At 34.3% G+C, this 18,390-nt stretch overlaps 1 protein-coding gene across 2 annotated transcripts in view; it reads left to right on the top strand.

Moving 5' to 3' along the window:
• Window positions 1-18,390, top strand: part of LOC105466716 (tolloid like 1) — a 226,004-nt gene that overhangs the window by 131,583 nt on the left and 76,031 nt on the right. For both annotated transcript variants that reach the window (XM_011715828.3, XM_011715829.3), the window contains 2 exons: window positions 5,704-5,828; window positions 16,860-16,975. In XM_011715828.3, the coding sequence (XP_011714130.1) occupies window positions 5,704-5,828; window positions 16,860-16,975 (241 nt within the window). The remainder of the gene's footprint in view (window positions 1-5,703; window positions 5,829-16,859; window positions 16,976-18,390) is intronic.

The raw sequence follows: 18,390 nt of genomic DNA, 5'->3' as shown, positions 1-18,390 counted from the left end.
TTGTTTTTTTCTTGTGAATTTGTTTGAGTTCTTTGTAGGTTCTGGATATTAGCCCTTTGTCAGATGAGTAGATTGCAAAAATTTTCTCCCATTCTGGAGGTTGCCTGTTCACTCTGATGGTAGTTTCTTTTGCTCTGCAGAAGCTCTTTAGTTTAATGAGATCCCATTTGTCAATTTTGGCTTTTGCTGCCGTTGCTTTTGGTGTTTTAGACATGAAGTCTTTGCCCATGCCTATGTCCTGAATGGTACTACCTAGGTTTTCCTCTAGGGTTTTTATGGTATTAGGTCTAACATTTAAGTCTCTAATCCATCTTGAATTAATTTTCGTATAAGGAGTAAGGAAAGGATCCAGTTTCAGCTTTCTACTTAAAGCTATTTATGACAAACCCACAGCCAATATCATACTGAATGGGCAAAAACTGGAAAAATTCCCTTTGAAAACTGGCACAAGACAGGGATGCCCTCTCTCACCACTCCTATTCAACATAGTGTTGGAAGTTCTGGCTAGGGCAATTAGGCAAGAGAAAGAAATCAAGGGTATTCAGTTAGGAAAAGAAGAAGTCAAATTGTCCCTGTTTGCAGATGACATGATTTATTCTTTTTGTCCTTCACAGTTGATAAATCTTTAGCAAAGTTCTAAATGTATGTTTCCCCTTATTCTATACTCTTTTTCTATGTTACATTGCATATTTTCCCATTAATTAATCTGCTCTTGTTGCCCATAGTCCGCCTAACCCACACCTGCTTATGCGTTGAATGCCAATCAGCCTTTGTTTATTAACTGATCCTATTGTTTCAAAACCATCTTATGCATTTGTCATAAATAAACTCAACACTTCTACAGTACAGGAGATCATATCCACCTGTTAGAGGATAGCCTCATTGTTTCATTCACATTATTTTATTTTTCAAGTCTTTAAAGAAGCTGTTTATTAACTTATATTTAAATGATTTTCAGGAAAAGAAAAATTTGACACAGGTCTCATTCTGCTACTCCCTCAAAGTTTTTGAATTTTTTTTTATTATGGAAAAACACAAAACATCAAATTTATTGTATTAACCACTTTAGACATAAAAGTCAGTAGTGTTATTTAAGTATATTGACACTATTGTGAAACAGATGTCCAGAACTTTTTCATCTTGCAAAACAGAAACTATACCTATTAAACAACTTCCCTTTTCCACCTCTCTCAGCCCCTGGCAATCACCATTCTACTTCCTGTTTATAAATTTGACTGCTTTTGATATTGTATATTATACATATAATTGTGTATTATACAAATACATATGCATATACTATAAGGCATATAGTATTAGTCCTTTTGTGATTGGCTTATTTCACTCAGCATTATTTCCTCAAGGTTGATCTATGTTGTAGCATGTGAAAGTATTTTCTCACTTTTAAGGCCAAATAATATTTCATTGTAAGTATATACCACATTTTGTTTATCTTGTCATCCATCAGTGGGCATTTGTGTAGCTTCTGCCTCTTATGAATAATGCTGATATGAATATAGGTGTGCAAATATCTCTTCAGCACGTTATTTTTTGTATTTGAATAGTAGCCATTCTGAGTGTGATGTCATTTCTCATTGTGGTTTTGATTTACATTTCTCTGATGATCAGTGAACATCTTTTTATATGCTTGGTGGCATTTGCATATCATCTTTGGAGAAATCTTTATTTAAGTCCTATATCCATGTCTAAATCATGTTATTTGATTATTTCGTTGTTGAGTAGTAGTTCTTTATATATTCAGATTAAATCACTTATTTTACATATATATATGTAATTTGGAAATTTTTTTTCCATTTCATACGTTGCCTTTTCATCCAGTTGACTGAATCCTTTAATGTATACAATGTTGTATGTTTGATGTCATCCTATTTGTCTATTTTGGTTTTATTGACTGTGCTTTTTGTGTCATATCCAAGAAATCCTGGTCACATGCAACACCATTAAGGTTTCCCCTTGTGTTTTATTCTAGGAGTTGTATAGTTTGGGTCTTGTATTTATTTATTTAATGCATTGAGTTAATTTTTTAAAAGTGTTTTTTAAAAAGAGCCCAATTTATTTTTCCATATGTAGATAATCCAGTTTTCTCAGTATCATTTGTTGAAAAAACTGTCAGTTCCTAATTGAGGAATCTTGGCACCTTTGTCAAAGATAATATGATCATGTACATGGTGATTTATTTCTGTGTTCTCTATTTTATTTCACTGGTCTATAGGTCTGTCTTTATACCAGTACTGCACTGTTTTGATTACTGTATCTTTGTAATATGTTTTGAAATCAGTTCTGTGAAGTTGGATTGTAAATATTAAAATATTTTTTCTTTTTCAAAATTGTTTTAACTATTTGGTGTATCTTGAAATCACATAGGAGTTTTAGGATAAATTTTTCTTTTTCAGCAAAAAAACTGTTGGGATTCTGATAGAAATTGCAATGAATCTGCAGATCACTTTGGATGTATTAACATCTTAACAGTGTTAAGTGTTTCAATTCAGGAACCAAGGGATCTTTATCTCTTCTTTAATTTCTTTCAGCAGTGTGTTTAGTTTTCAGTGTAAAATCTTTCACTTCTTTGGTTAAGTTTATTTCTAAGTATTTTTTAAATGCTATTGTAAATGGAATCAGTTACCTTTTGGATTGTTTGCCATAAATGTATAAAAATGCAGCTATTTTTGCATTTTGATTTTATATCCCATGACTTTGCTTAATTCATTGACTGGTTCTAACAGGGTTTTTTTTGTGTGTGTGTGTGTGTGTGTGTGTGTGTGTGTGTGTAATAGTTAGAATTTTCTATGTATAAGATCAAGTCATTTCCAAACAGTGAGAATTTTACTTCTGTCTGTCCAGTTTGGATGGCTTTTATTTTATTTTATTTTGTCTCATTGCCCTGGCTGGGGCTTTCAGTACTGTGTTGAATATAAGTGACAAGGGTGGGCATCCTTGCCTTGTTCCTTATCTTAAAAGAAAATATTTCAGTTTTTCACCATTGATTATGATATTAGGTGTGGGATTTTCATATATAGTTTTTATTATGTTGAGGTAGCTTCCTCCTATTCCTAGATTTTTGTGTGTTTATTATGAAAGCGTGCTGAATCTGTCGAATACTTCCATATCAGCTAACATGATCATATGGTTTTTGTTCTTTATTCTGTTAATGTAGGTGTTTGAAGTTTCTTAGTTTAAAAAATTCTGAACCCACAGAGTCTATAGAAGTTCCAATTGTTTTTATGATGTTGCCCATAAATATATTTAGGAAATAACTTACGGGAAGAATAGGAATGGATATATAGGGTCTTTATATGAGTGACTATTTTGTAATATACATGCTTCTGAACTGTGGACTGCCCATTTTTCATTAAAAAAGTTGTAAAATTTTATAAGTTTTTGTTAAAGGCATAGCTAGTTTGCTCTTTCAATGTAGTAAGAACAAATCAGGAACAGTAAGTGAACCATGATATGATCTGTCTCTGCCTATTGATAGTGGCTCACTGAGGAGGTTCAGTAAGATCTTGTATTACTTGTTGGAATATGGAGAAAAATAATTGTTAACTTCCTGACCACAAAGAAGAAGTAAAGAATGAGTGACTAACTCCCTTGAAATGGAAAGGAGATTACCTTAGTAGACAGAATGAAACAAAATTCATCATTCTGTTGTCTGAAATTGAATATATTCTCTCCAAGATGTCATTGACCTTTTTAAATTGAATCTTTTTTTGAAAGTTAGGAAAAAATCAAACCCCAGAGACCACAAATTTGTTTTTAAAAATAGAAAAAGAAAATAGTGAATACTTTGTTAGTACTGAAATACTACAGAAATCTAATACTCCATTAATTTGGGTTTACGTAATTAATGTATCTGTTGACTCATGCCTGAAGTTACAAAGCTTTTCTCAATGCTACCTTGTAATTTGTTTCTTTTTCGATTACACTGGCCTGCCCAGAGTGGTTTCTTTTGAAATATGCACAAACTCTCACTTTTGATGTTCAATTCCCATAAATCACTAGCTCTACTTCTCTACTCTCTTTTCAGACAGTATACATATGGAGTTCTGTAGATGTTTAGATCTTGTAGTAAAGAGTTCCAGTCTGCCTATTTGAATTACTTGTATCTAAAGATCAGTGCCCTTTCCCTTACCTAGCAGCTAGGGCAGTTAGTAATAAAATTGCTTGTAGATCGTATTACTCATCTGCTTACTATTTTCCTGTAAATTAACAGTTGTCCTGAGAGTAAAAGTTAAATTATCTGGCTGGTACTCAGACATTTTAGGGGTCCTCTCATTTCTGAGCTGTTGTGTTTCTTGTTCTTTCTGTCTGGAAATACTCTACTGCCAGTTACCCATATTTCTCTGATCTTTACTTTCTTCATGTGTGACTAAAATGTCAACTTTCAAGTGAGTTTCATTTTGATTACTCTATTTAAAAGCAGTCTATCACTGCACAATCAATATCCATTTTCTCACCTTTATTTTTCTCCATAGTACCTATTACTACCTGGATTATTAATCATTTGTTTAATGTCTCTTTCCTTGCATTTGAATATTAGAATCATAAAGGAAGGAATTTGTTTGTTTTATTTACTGCTATAAATCCATACCTAGAACAGTACCTAGGAACTGTTTCCTAATGGAAGCTAAGTAGAGCTGAAAATGCTGTTCTTTTAATGCGAATGTTAGTTTAAATTCATTATATTCATTTATAAATTTTGGAAAGAAGTGCTCCATCATTATCTCAATTTAAAAGATATTATACAAGTTTATTTCTTAATTTAAGATATTTTTATATAAAGATTTATTGTTGTTGTTGTTTGTTTTTGGTAAATCCACAAACACACCACTCATACTCCTCAAACCCTTGGAACAGCCTCCCAGTTCATTTAAATTTTAAGCTCCCACTTCTTTAGAGCTCTAAATGTTTGACATACATTAAAGAAAAAATTAGAAAGTATTTTTAGGGCATTATATTCAGAACTTTAGGTCATGCATATTAGGAAAGATTCGTGAATCTTTTACCACAATCTTGATCCCAAACAACTCACTATCTGTAGTTTAACATTATCAGGGCATTGATTAGGCTTTCTTATTTACTAGTTTTACGATGGAAAGATTGAAAAAATTGCTTTAAACTGCCCTAAGTTTTGACATTCTTTTTTTGTTTTTTTTTTAAACATATGCTGTAATACTTGGACTTCTAAGAATACTTAGGTTAAATTAGTAGTTTAATTCAGAAAAATTAACCTATGTATATTTTGTTTTACTCTTACAATCTTAGTAACTTCAACATAGTTTATTGTAGTTTGCTATTAGGGAAATAGACCTCTATGAGGAATCATTGTTTTACAACCTGGTAATCTAAGGAATTCTTAGATCTGCTTGGGAAACCAAAACAAATGTCATGGTGTAATGTACCTTGTGGGAGATTATAAGGTATTCCATATTTTTAAGAACATACGTGTTTCAAGGAAAAAAAATGAATGACATCATTGAGTTTATACTAGGCATACACATTTAATGTGCATATTTTCTTTTCTACTTTGATGAAAGTGTTTTGAAAGCCTGATACACTGCTTAAAGCACACAAGGTGTAGTTCCTCTTTGATTGACTTGAGTTTGAAATAAATAACCTTATAAATGTAAGGAATTCATGCGTTTTTATTTGGTGACTTAGGTGTGGTTTGCTTCTGCTTTTTTTCAGGGGGATGTTTTTGGATACCATTCTCCCCTCCCGTGATGATAACGGCATACGTCCTGCAATTGGTCAGCGAACCCGTCTAAGCAAAGGAGATATCGCACAGGCAAGAAAGCTGTATAGATGTCCAGGTATTGCACTACACAAACACAAGAGCATGATTGTACTTGATTGTGCTCTTCCAGATGAATAAGCCATGATTTACTCAAGCATTTATTTGTCTCCCTCCCTGTTGGCAAATGATGTGTACAGTTCAAAGTCAATAATCATAAAATGAGGCAGGAGGGAACTATGGAACATCCAATTGCTGTAAATAAAAACAAGTTGTTGAAATCCAAGTTCAAGCACAGGGATAGCATGTTTTATTTCTTTTAATTTAATGAGTGAAAGAGCAAAATAGAATGGTTGCTTGATAGTCATTGATTAAATAGTTGCATGATTTCATAGTCCTTTCTAACATAAAAAGAATATCCTTTATTTGAACTTCAGAATTGGATCCTGGATGATCTTTTCTCACAAATACCATCATTGATGGCATATAAATTACAATTTTATCAGTAGGAATTTATAACTTTGTTGTAAAAAAAAAATGTTCTAACCAGTTGCAAGTGAACTACTGTATGTTTTGCCCCTAAATAAAGTTTCATGAAAGGTCTTAATATTTTAAGGGAACACTATGCCTTAATCGTCCAAGAAAGAAAAAGATTCTGTTTTCCACATTAGAAATCTAGATTCTATTCATCTCCAGTATACTCACAATATTTAAAATATCTTATAGCAAAGAAACATGCTTAACTTTGCATAACATAATCTTTTCCAAATTATTTGTCCAAGGAAACCTCCTTTTACCCAATACTTACTTGTAGAATTCACTTTTGGAAGTATTGTTCTAGATACTTAAGGTTGCGGATATAATAAAACAATAACTATAAAAGTTTTAATTGGCTGCAAATCTGATAATGTTTGCAGAAAATCAGAGAACTTATGAATATCTTAATCACTGGAGTTTATAATTGCTTATGTTTATTTATATATTGTTATTGGGAAATTCTTATATTAATTAAATTTTTATGATTTCTGGTGTCAGTCCAGGGTACTTTTAGGCTATAGACGAAGGCTAGCTAATTCATTCATAAAAATTTAATATGTACTTATTGACATATGGTATAGAACCCTTCTGTTGGACAGATAAAATTCAAGTGCAAGCAAGAAAAAGTGAGTTGGTTGAATAATCCCAGGAAATACCTGGGAACTTCCCAGGAAGTTCATAATTCAGTATGTGATGGTACTTAAGTCATTGATTCAACCCAGTGGATTCTGTTGACAATCCTGCTGAGAGAAGGGATTTCCTATTCCTTAATACTAGATTTGCTAAGGAAAATTGTAAGAAATTATGATTTTTTTTTCAATTTTACTGTAATTGTTAGCTTTCTTGTAATTTAGGACTATTAAGTTTTTAAAAGGGCAGTTGATACTTTTGGAGTTTAAAGCTGTGTATAAAACCTTTTACATCGTAATGATTCAATAATGAAAGTGAGTTTTCAACATTTTTTTGTGTATAAATATATCTGTCTGCCTCTCTAATTTTTCCATGTACCAAAAGACATTTCTACTTAATATTCATTAATTTATTTACTTCGTGTTGTTTACTTAAGTTGCATTCATATTTACATAAATGCCTTGAAAACATTTTATGTATGTTAGATACACATGTATATGTGGTATATTTTTTAAATTCAAATTTGTATAGGAGAAAATGAATTTATAAGAGAATGATAACACTACGACAAAAGATATGGATGATCCTTGACTAATGTCTAGTAACATTGGGTATATACTTTTCAACTTTTAAAAAGTGAAAATTATTAGATTAATAGTAACTAAGTAAATGGCCACTTTGTGTATAAAAGTATCTTGATTATATCTCTAAATGTATGTCTACATACATTACATTTGAGAAACACACTAGAGATTTGTATGCACACGGAATTGTAGGGAAGTCAGGAAGAATAAAAAACTAAGCTTATGATACTGTAATTTAATTTTTAGCCTAAAATTCTTGAATATTTCAGTTATAAACAGGAAGATAATTAGAAGTATAGTTTCTACTTTAGATTTCAATTGTGTAAAATACATTAATGGGCCATTTTCTTACTTGAAATATAGAAATAATAATGTGTACACTATTTTGTTTAATACATAAAACCACATTGAAGAAAGCACTATGATCTGTGAAAAAGATATTTTGTATTTCTGAAACAGTATGAAAAGCAAATAGGAAGAACTAAAAGAGATATGTAAATATACATATATATATCTACACATATATATCTACACATATATATACGCATATATGTACACATATATCTACACACATATATGTATATATATACACACATTATATATCTACACACACACACACACATATATATATATCTTTTAGTGTTAAATTTTAGTTCCCCAAATCTTTGGGAATGACTTTTTCTTCTATCTTGGCCTTTTTTTTCACTTTTATCTTTGACTCAGTGGTTATATGTGCAGGTTTGTTACATGGGAATGTTGTGTGATGCTGAGGTTTGGGCTGTAAATGATCCTGTCATCTCAGTTCTAAACGTAGAGCCCAACAGGTAGTTTTCAACCCTTGCCGCCTCCCACTCCCTCCCCTCTAGTAGTCCGTACTGGCTATTCTTCCAATTGTTATGTAATGTATACTCTATGTTCAGATCCCACTTACAAGTGAGAATATGTGGTATTTGGTCTTCTGTTCCCAAGTTAATTCACTTCACATTATGACCTCCAGCTCCATTCATGTGGCTACGAGGAACAAGATTTCATTCCTTTTATAGCTGTGTAGTATTTCATGGTGTATATGTATCACACTTTCTTTATTCAGTCCACCATCGATGGGCATCCAGGTTGAATCCATGGCTTCGCTATTGTGAGCAGTGCTGCGATGAACATACCAGCGCACGTGCCTTTTTGGTGGTACGATTTGTTTTCCTTCGGATATATGCTTAGTAATGAGATGGCAGGGTTGAATTGTAGTTGTGTTTTAAGTTCTTTGAGAAATCTCCAAACTGCTTTCCCCAGTGACTGAACTACTTTTTATTCCCAACAACAGTGTGTAAGCATTCTCTTTCTCTACAGCCTTGCCAGTGTCTGTTGTTTTTCATTTTTTTAATAATAGCCATTTTGACTGGTATAAGCTGGACTTTTTAATGTTCACCAGATAGCCCCCTCCTTTCCTCTTGTTCTTTCTCTTTTCCTCTGTTTCTTTCTCTGCCCCTCTCAGCCATTCTGTGCATGTGGATATATCTATCTCCCCTTTTGTTTCTTTCTGTTTCTGAAATAGTTAGCTTTGAGCCCTGCATATAGTTATATGTTTAAGGTTCTTCTCTCTTCCTTAAATGAAGTGCACTCATGACTTATCAGGATAAGGACAATGATACTGGCATAAATATACTTACCGCAAGCCAAATGACATTAAGCTACACTGATGCAGTAGGTTTACCAATAACTGCAAGTTATGGAATAGAGTTAAAGATTCATAACTGTACATATAAGTCTAAATAGGGTGACTTATCTGTGAATGACCCTTCTGGGGTCATAACTCTTAAACAGTAAGAGTTTATAAACTGAGTTCTGATTGTGTTTGGTTTTCATACAGAGAGGCGGGGGTTATAAATCTGCATATTCCTTTGGAGTTTGTTTTATTCTTACTCTTTGGTTAGAAATTCCTGGTGGAAAGGCAGACAAAAACAAGCAATGGGGAAAGGACTTCCTATTCAACAAATGGTACTGGGATACCTGGCTAGCCATGTGCAGAAGAATGAAACTGGACTCTATCTTTCACCATATACAACCATATACAAAAGTTAACTCAAGATGAATTAAAGATTTAAATGTGAGACCTTGAACTATAAGAAGACTTAAATAAAGCATAGGAATCACCATTCTGGACATCGGCCTTGGGAAATAATTTATGACTAAGTCCTCAAAAGTGATTCAACAAAAATAAAAATTGACAAGTGGGACTTAGTTAAACTAAAGGGCTTCTACACAGCAAAAGAAACTATCAACAAAGCAAACAGACAACCTATACAATGAGAGAGAATATCCACAAGCTACGCATCTGACAAAGGTCTAATATCCAGTATCTATAAAGAACCAATCAACAAGCAAAACAAATAACCCCATTTAAAATATGGGCAAAAGATATGAACACATACTTCTCAAAAGAAGACGTACAATCAGCCAACAAACATATGAAAAAATGCTTATCATCACTGACCATCAGAGAAATGCAAATCCAAACTACAGTGAGATGCCATCTCACACCAGTCAGAATAGCTGTTATTAAAAAGATGAAAAACAACAGATGCTGCTGAGGCTGTGGAGTAAAGGGAATATTTATACACTGTTGATGGGAATTTAAATTACTTCAGCCACGGTGGAAAGCAATTTGGATATTTCTCAAAGAATGTAAAACAGAACTGCTACTCAACCCAGCAACCCCATTACTGTGTATATATCCAAAAGAAAGTAAATTGTTCTGCCAAAAGAGCACATGCATTCTCACGTTTGTCGCTGCACTATTTACAATAGCAAACTCATGGAATCAATCTAGGTGTCCATCAATGATGGGTTGGATTTTTAAAAATATGGTACCTATAGACCTGGAATACTAGGCAGTCATAAAAAAAGAATGAAATCATGTCATTTTTAGCCACATGGATGGAACTGGAGGCCATAATCCTAAATCAACTAACACAGGCACAGAAAAGCAAATACTACATGTCCTCATTTATAAGTGGGAGCTAAATATTGAGCACACATGAGCATAAACATGGAAACAAGAGACACTGTGGGCTACTAGATGGGAAAGGGTGGGAGGCAGCAAGGGTTGAAAAATTACCAACTAGGTTCTATGCTCACTACCTGAGTGCAATATGCCTATGCAACTATTTTATACATATACTATTTATATCTAAAATAAAAGTTGAAATTAAAAAATGAAAGACCTGCTGGCAAATGAAGCCAGTAAAATATATTTGGTTACTTTTAATGCCAGCTTTTTTTTTTCTCATCAGTTTTTGCTCCCAGCTTTATTAGATCTGCATTTTACGGCACTGTTTTGTAGAGGTTAATCTTGAAAAAAATACTGACCTGGTAAAGAGTATAGTTAGCTACACAAGACTGTGGGTTTTATGGTCTGTGATAAGTGGGGCCTTGAGTCCAAAAGGGCAAGTTTCTCACAGAAAGACTATAAATACTGCTAAATGATATATAAATTTTTTAATGTATCAGAAGAGTGATGGCATTAAAATGTATCTATTTTAATTTTCCTTAAAATAATACTATCATTTTGTGAAATTTACAGCTGATAAATACCTTGTAATCTATTCTTATATTTATTTATATATGCCAAAAATATAAATTAGGTTGGTATATGAAACCACATTAGTTATTGTACAGTCAATGCATACTCATTATGAAAAAGCTAAATACAGAAATAAGGTTAGATTTTGAAGGGGGATAGTATGAGGAGATGTTTCCTTCAGTTTGCAGTTGCTTTCATTGCTATTTCTTGCTCTTGGCTTTAGAGACAGGAGAGTGAAGTCTCTTTATGCATTGTTGTGTTAAGAAAGAATATGATCCCTTAGAGCTCTGGCACTCTACTACTATAAGACGCCCTCATTCATTGCCAGATCATGTAGCCACAAGCGGCGTGGGAAAGGAAGGTAGAGCTGCTTGACATTGGGATTGAACAGGTTTCTGGACACTGCTTCCAAAAGACAAATCCTTTGTCTTTATGATGGTTTCCAAGCCTTTCAAGCATTAAGACGTTTTAAAGGACACCTAGTAGCTAATGCTACTTGCCTGTCTTTGTAATCCTTCGTATTCCATATACTGTGAAGACAACAGAAGTCCACGTGGGGAGGAGAATGGCTATTATTACAACACTTCATCTTCCCATTAACCCAATAATTAGCAGTTTATTTGGAAGGAGGTGATTTCTAAGGTACATGAGTGGTAACGTATTTTCTCTTGTCTTAAATGATTGATTTGTTCTCATCTTTTCTCTCTTTTGGGGTCTCCTTTTTCTATGATTCTCATTTTCTAAATGCATTGTCCTCCACTTTTCCCTACTCATAGGATTACTTTCCCTTCTTATTACTAAGATGCTTAATTTAGCTACTCTTTTGTCTTTGTCTGCTTTTTGTCTTAATTTAGTTTTTCTATAATCCCATGATCTTTTGCTTATAACTACTTAGTATTTAGACCAACTATTGGCCCTCCTGTTCTCTCAGTAAGTCTTCCTTAACTATGTCAAGTAACATAGTGAAAATTTTAAAAGTATAACATAAATTGATAATCTAAAAATAAAGGGATTTTGAGGATTAGAATCTCTATCATTATGTAAAAGTGTTGCCTATTCCCACAGGAACATATGTACCACCTATGTTCCCAAATAAACAAGTGTTTCTACTTTTAATAAGAAACAATACTTGTATGGAATGTACATATCTATGGATGCACATTTATGTGGAGGCTGTAGGGTGGAAGGCCAGTTTCAACATGCATGGAGTTTGAATGCATTGTTTTAAACACTTGCTTCATTTAATTTAGCATTAAAATGAATTAAAGCTTCTTTTCAATTACTTAAATCATAATTACTTATATTTTGAGAGAATTCTCCTAGATTCCAAATAGAATATATTTTATATAGCTGCTTTTGCATATATGATTCATGGCTAAAATATATTGCCAAGATGCAAAAAAATGCATTTAGCTATTCCTTTTAATTTATTGATGGATCTGTTTATTCATCTACCCAGCAGACATTCCCTCAATTAGTGAATGGTAGCCAGGGTCATCCAACAGCACAAGCCAGAACTGTGGGGAACATTGTTGCCTCCTTCCTCCCTCTGCTTCTCCCCTGATACTTAATGAGTTCCTGGGTTATTACTATTATTTTTGCCTTTTTTTTTTTTTTTTTTTTGAGACGGAGTCTCACTCTGTCACCAGGCTGGAGTATAGTGGTGTGCTCTCGGCTCACTGCAAGCTCCATCTCCCGGGTTCAAGAAATTCTTATGCTTCAGGCTCCCGAGTAGCTGGGACTACAGGTGTGTGCCACCATACCCAGCTAAATTTTGTATTTTTAATAGAGACAAGGTTTCACCATGTTGGCCAGTATGGTCTTGATCTCTTGACCTCATGATCCACCCGCCTCGGCCTCCTAAAGTACTGGGATTACAGGCGTGAGCCACCGCACCTGTTCTATTTTTGCCCTCTTAGTATCTCACATTCCTGTAGTGAATCCCTTGTCTAGGTGGCATCCTCTCTTTTCTGGACGACTCTTTGGCCTCTTGCCTTTATTTTTATATCCTATCTGTTCTCCAGCTATGCTGCTTGTTGTCTGGGCTGCATACTGGATGAGAAAAGCTTCCTGGAGTTGCTTCGTTTTAAAGGATGGTTTGGGCTTGGCTATGCAGTTATAACAGAAATGTATTTTTAAATGTTCTAGTAATTTATCTCTTTTAATATTTGCTTATTTAAACATAATTTTAAACCAAAATTGTATTTATGATATTTAAAATGGAAAGGAACTATGGATTTATGAATTAAATTAGCCAACTACTAAGTTGATTCAACATATTTTTATTTCTTTCTTTGCCCTAAAGATTCCTTTTTTTTTTTTTTTTTTTTTTTCCCCGAGATGGAGTGTTGCTCTGTCACCCAGGTTGGAGTGCAGTGATGCAATATTGACTTACTCCAACCTCCGCCTCCTGGTTCAAGTGATTCCTGCCTCAGCCTCCCAAGAAGCTGGGATTAAAAGTGCCTGCCACCACCACGTCTGGCTAATTTTTGTATTTTTAATAGAGACGGGGTTTCATCATGTTGGCCAGGCTGGTCTCGAACTCCTGACCTCAGGTGATCAGCCCGCCTTGGCCTCCCAAAGTTCTGAGACTACAGGCATGAGCCACTGTGCCCAGCCAAGTTTATCTGTTTCTTTGGAGATTTACCTAATACAAATTATTGTGTGTCTACTTACGTTATCATTACCCTTAGTAAAATTATATAAATGTGTTCCTGCCGAATATGGAGAAGGGGAAGTTTTCAACCTTTGAGATATGATGGGAGCTATAGACATTAGACAGCAAAAATATTTGCAGATCAATATGGAGACAGCTATGAAAGTAACCATGTAGGCCGGGCGCAGTGGCTCACGCCTGTAATCACGGCACTTTGGGAGGCGGGCGGATCACGAGGTCAGAAGATCGAGAGCATCCTGGCTAACACGGTGAAACTCTGTCTCTACTAAAAATACAAAAAGTTTGCCGGGCGTCGTGGCGGGCATCTGTAGTCCCAGCTACTTGGGAGGCTGAGGCAGGAGAACGGTGTGAACCCGGGAGGCGGAGCTTGCAGTGAGCAGAGATCGTGCCACTGCACTCCAGCCTGGGCGACAGAGCGAGACTCTGTCTCAAAACAAAAACAACAACAACAACAACAAAAACGAAACAAAAAAGTAGCCACGTAATTAAAAGAATGAGAGTTTATTACAATAATTCCTTAACAACACACAATCTCAGTGGTGTTTCCACAATTCAAACACAATTTTGTATGCTATAAGGAACATACGTATGGATTAATTTAAAAGTGAGATGATTCACATGATAAAAGGTTTTATAAGCTTAACTTCTCAGTTGTTTTGTTTTAAATTTCTTGTGATTAGAGCATTCGTATGCCTCTTTATATTAATCGTCCTTTATGCTTTTACTTTCCCTAATATTATTGCAGAAGTAGTTGTATTGCACACACATTATTACTCTCACAAGAAACACCATTATGAAGTTTATATTATCGTGATAGCCATTTTACAGAAGAGAAAACCGGGGTAAAGCTTTTGAGCTTTGCATGTGGTAATGTAATTAACAAGTGAAGTGACAATGACAGCATTTAAACATGTCATCTTGACCAGAAGCAGTGGCTCACGCCTTTAACCCCAGCACTTTGGGAGGTCGAGGCAGGCGGACCACCTTAGGTCAGGAGTTCGAGACCAGCCTGTCCAACATGGTGAAACTCCATCTCTTCTAAAAATACAAAAATTAGCTGGGAGTGTTGGTGCATGCCTGTAATCCCAGCTATTCTTGAGGCTGAGGCAAGAGAATCACTTGAACCTGGGCGGTGGAGGTTGCAGTGAGCTGAGATTGAGCCACTGCACCCCAGCGTGGGTGACAAATTGAGACTCTTTCCCCAAAATAAAATAAAAAAAACTTATGTCATCTCATCTACTCACCTTGCTGTCAATGAACAGTCTAAGCATTTGGACTTAGTAGTGTCCACTTTTTTTTTTTTTTTTTTTGCTAATTTTCCTTTAGTTTTTTAAATAATAAAGTTTGACTTTTATATCTGAGAATAAATCAACAAATTCTGAAACATGTAGTAGGGGTCAGCTAGCCTGGGACAATCACATTTATTGAAGAAAATTCACAAGTAATTACCACAACTTGAATGAACATGTTTCTACTTCTTGCATTATAATCAAACACTGTATTATCGACTTATTAATTTTTAGTGTATGTTGTATTTTGTTTAGCATGTGTTTATATCTTAATCAGAACAGTATTGTATGTATACATTTATGGATTAAGTATATGTAATTTATTTAATTGCACTTGAAGAAATTCAATACTGGCATTCTCTGTGGCTTAGTGGGGTTTTAAATTGTTACAGAATTTATTTTTAAACTGCTGTTAATTATAGGTTTTTTTTTTTTATAGAAACACACTCAACTCCCAAATAATTGTTTAGCATTTAACTGATCCTACTTAGAAGCACATTGTTTGCATTAATGAAATCTTAATACATTTTCATTTTTCTAAGACTTCTTTTAACCTTACATTTATCAAGTGCCTTGGATGATTTATAGAACAGTGCGGATTTATGTATTCTTGACCTTGAGCTTTTTAATTTTGTCCTAAAGTTGCTTTTGTCTCTCTGTTCATCAGACTAAACATTACTCCTACTTTAAATTTATTGTGTTGTACAAACATAATACCTATTTTTCTGAATCTTTATATCATATCTATTTTTAGAGCTCTATGCTTTGTTTTCATATTCACTATCTTTCTTTATTTAACACAAGCTATACAGATCCATTTATAATTTATTAAGAAGTTGATGAGATGAGAGTTCACTTGCTGGTAGCTAAGGCCTTGTAATATGATAATAGCTCCGTTTTGATTGCAGTGTCCTTCAGAGGGAAGGAACCGTTCTTTCAAATTGTTAAGTGAAGGTATAAAGAGTACTGGCTGCAGTGGAGGAATTATTCTTAAGTTAAGGATACTTCAAGCAGCCTAGGTTCGTGGCACATAGCATGTCTTGCAAGAGCAACAGGGAAGCCCATTATAGGATGGTGCTGACAATTGGCCTTGGATGAACACAGATCCTCATGCTGCGCAGCTAATAATTTGCTATTTCAAATGACTGAAAATTGGTTCCAGGGAATTAGACAAGCTTAGCAAGAGGAAAATACACAAATTGCTTTTTTTTTTTTTTTAATTTAACCTCAACTGAGAAAAGTAAATAAATGTTTGCATCTTTTTGGAAAATTTGAATCTTCCATGATGTTTATATATATTTTTTCTTATTTTGAAAAAAAAGTTTATTGTGTTTGACATTTTGATGTTATCTTTGCTGACTACTCATTAGTTATTACTTAATATTTTTAAAATTTGATATGGTATTCACTTACACTTAGCCTCAATTTAAATCAAATATATTAGTGAAATGTTTCATGTGGTCCCAGAGCCATGTCATCCAGGTATCACTGGCCTGAATCTGAACATGAGCGTGCTTTAGAGTGGCTACTGGCTCCTTGGAAATGAATAAGAAAGGTTTCCATGAAGAAGAATTTTATGAATGTCACATTATTTATCTTATAATCGTATTCGGTGATTCGTCATAGGGATGCCATTAAATATACTGGAATTCCAGTAAGGGACATGAAAAGAAATTTACTAAGAAAGGAAACATCTTCTATAAAATACAAACATTTAGTCTTGTCTAATACTTAAAAAAACCCTTCAAGGCTTTATTTATGATATTCATGTCTTTTATGCAAATTAACCAATGATCTTATATTTTTTTCCTTTCAGCATGTGGAGAAACCCTACAAGAATCCAATGGCAACCTTTCCTCTCCAGGATTTCCCAATGGCTACCCTTCTTACACGCACTGCATCTGGAGAGTTTCTGTGACCCCAGGGGAGAAGGTAGTTTATACTGTCGAGCCCACTATTTTCCTCTCATATAAGTCCAAAGGTTCATCATCCTTCAAACATAAATTTGCTTTTTCCTTTATTCTTGTTTGATTTTTCAAATAGACTAAAAAAGTTCAGAAAATTCATAATGGGAATTTCTTAAACTCCAGGAATTTTTTTGAAATATGTAATTTAAAAATTTTTAATGCAATAGGAGGGTTGAAATAATAATACATATTATATTCTCAGACACAAATGAAATTGTGGTAAAAATCAGTATCAGAAAGACGCTTAGAAAAATCCCCATATATTTTAAAATGTAAAAACATATATCTAGATGTCCAGTTCAACCAGGAAAAGTTATAATGAAAATTGTAAACTATTTTCAACTGTAATATCAGAAAAATATTGAATACCAACCCTGTAAAATGCAAATAGAGTAGTACTTAGTTGAAAGAAAATTCACAGACTTAAATACTTATGTTAGGAAATATGAAATTCAGACCCCAAACTAATGAGCCTAGATGACCATATGAAGAGGTTAGAAAAAGAGCAATAAAATAAAAGATATTTTAAAAGTAAATAGTAAAAGATAAAGTTAATAACAGGAAAACAACATATGATAGGCAGTATGAACAAAGTTCATAGTTTGAATTGATTTAAAAAAAAAAAAGAAAAAGGAAATGGGTCAGGCGAGGTGGTTCACGCCTATAATCCCAGCACTTTGGGAGGCTAAGGTGAGTGGGTCACTCGAGGTCAGGAGTTCGAGACCAACCTGGCCAACATGGTGAAACACCATCTCTACTAAAAATACAAAAATTAGCCTGACGTGGTGGCACACAGCCGTAATCCCACCTATTCAAGGGGCTGAGGCAGGAGAATCACTTGAACCCCGACGGGGAGGGTGCAGTGAGCTGAAATCCCACCACGGCTCTCCAGCCTGGGTAACACAGCAAGACTCTGTCAAAAACAAAAGCAAGGCCGGGCGCGGTGGCTCACGCCTATAATTCCAACACTTTGGGAGGCCGAGGCGGGTGGATCACCTGAGGTCAGGAGTTTGAGACCAGCCTGGCCAACATGGAGAAGCCCTGTCTCTACAAAAAATATAAAAATTAGCTGGGCGTGTTAGCACGAACCTGTAATCCCAGCTTCTCAGAGGCCGAGGCAGGAGAATCGCTTGAACCCAGTAGGCGGAGGTTTCGGTGAGCCTAGATAGTGCTATTGCACTCCAGCCTGGATGATAAGAGTGAAACTCTTGTCTCAAAAAAAAAAAAAAAAAAAAAAAAAAATAGACAAGAACAAACCCCAGGGAAAAAGATGAAAACATGTTTGATAAAGAAAGATGAAGACTAATAGAGAAAACACAATTATCTAACATTTGGGGAAAAAATTTAAAAGATTATTAGAACCATACAGTCTTTAGACAA

Source organism: Macaca nemestrina, chromosome 3, assembly GCF_043159975.1.
Source record: "Macaca nemestrina isolate mMacNem1 chromosome 3, mMacNem.hap1, whole genome shotgun sequence".
NCBI classification, from domain to species: domain Eukaryota; kingdom Metazoa; phylum Chordata; class Mammalia; order Primates; family Cercopithecidae; genus Macaca; species Macaca nemestrina.
This window is presented reverse-complemented; position numbering and strand designations above follow the sequence as displayed.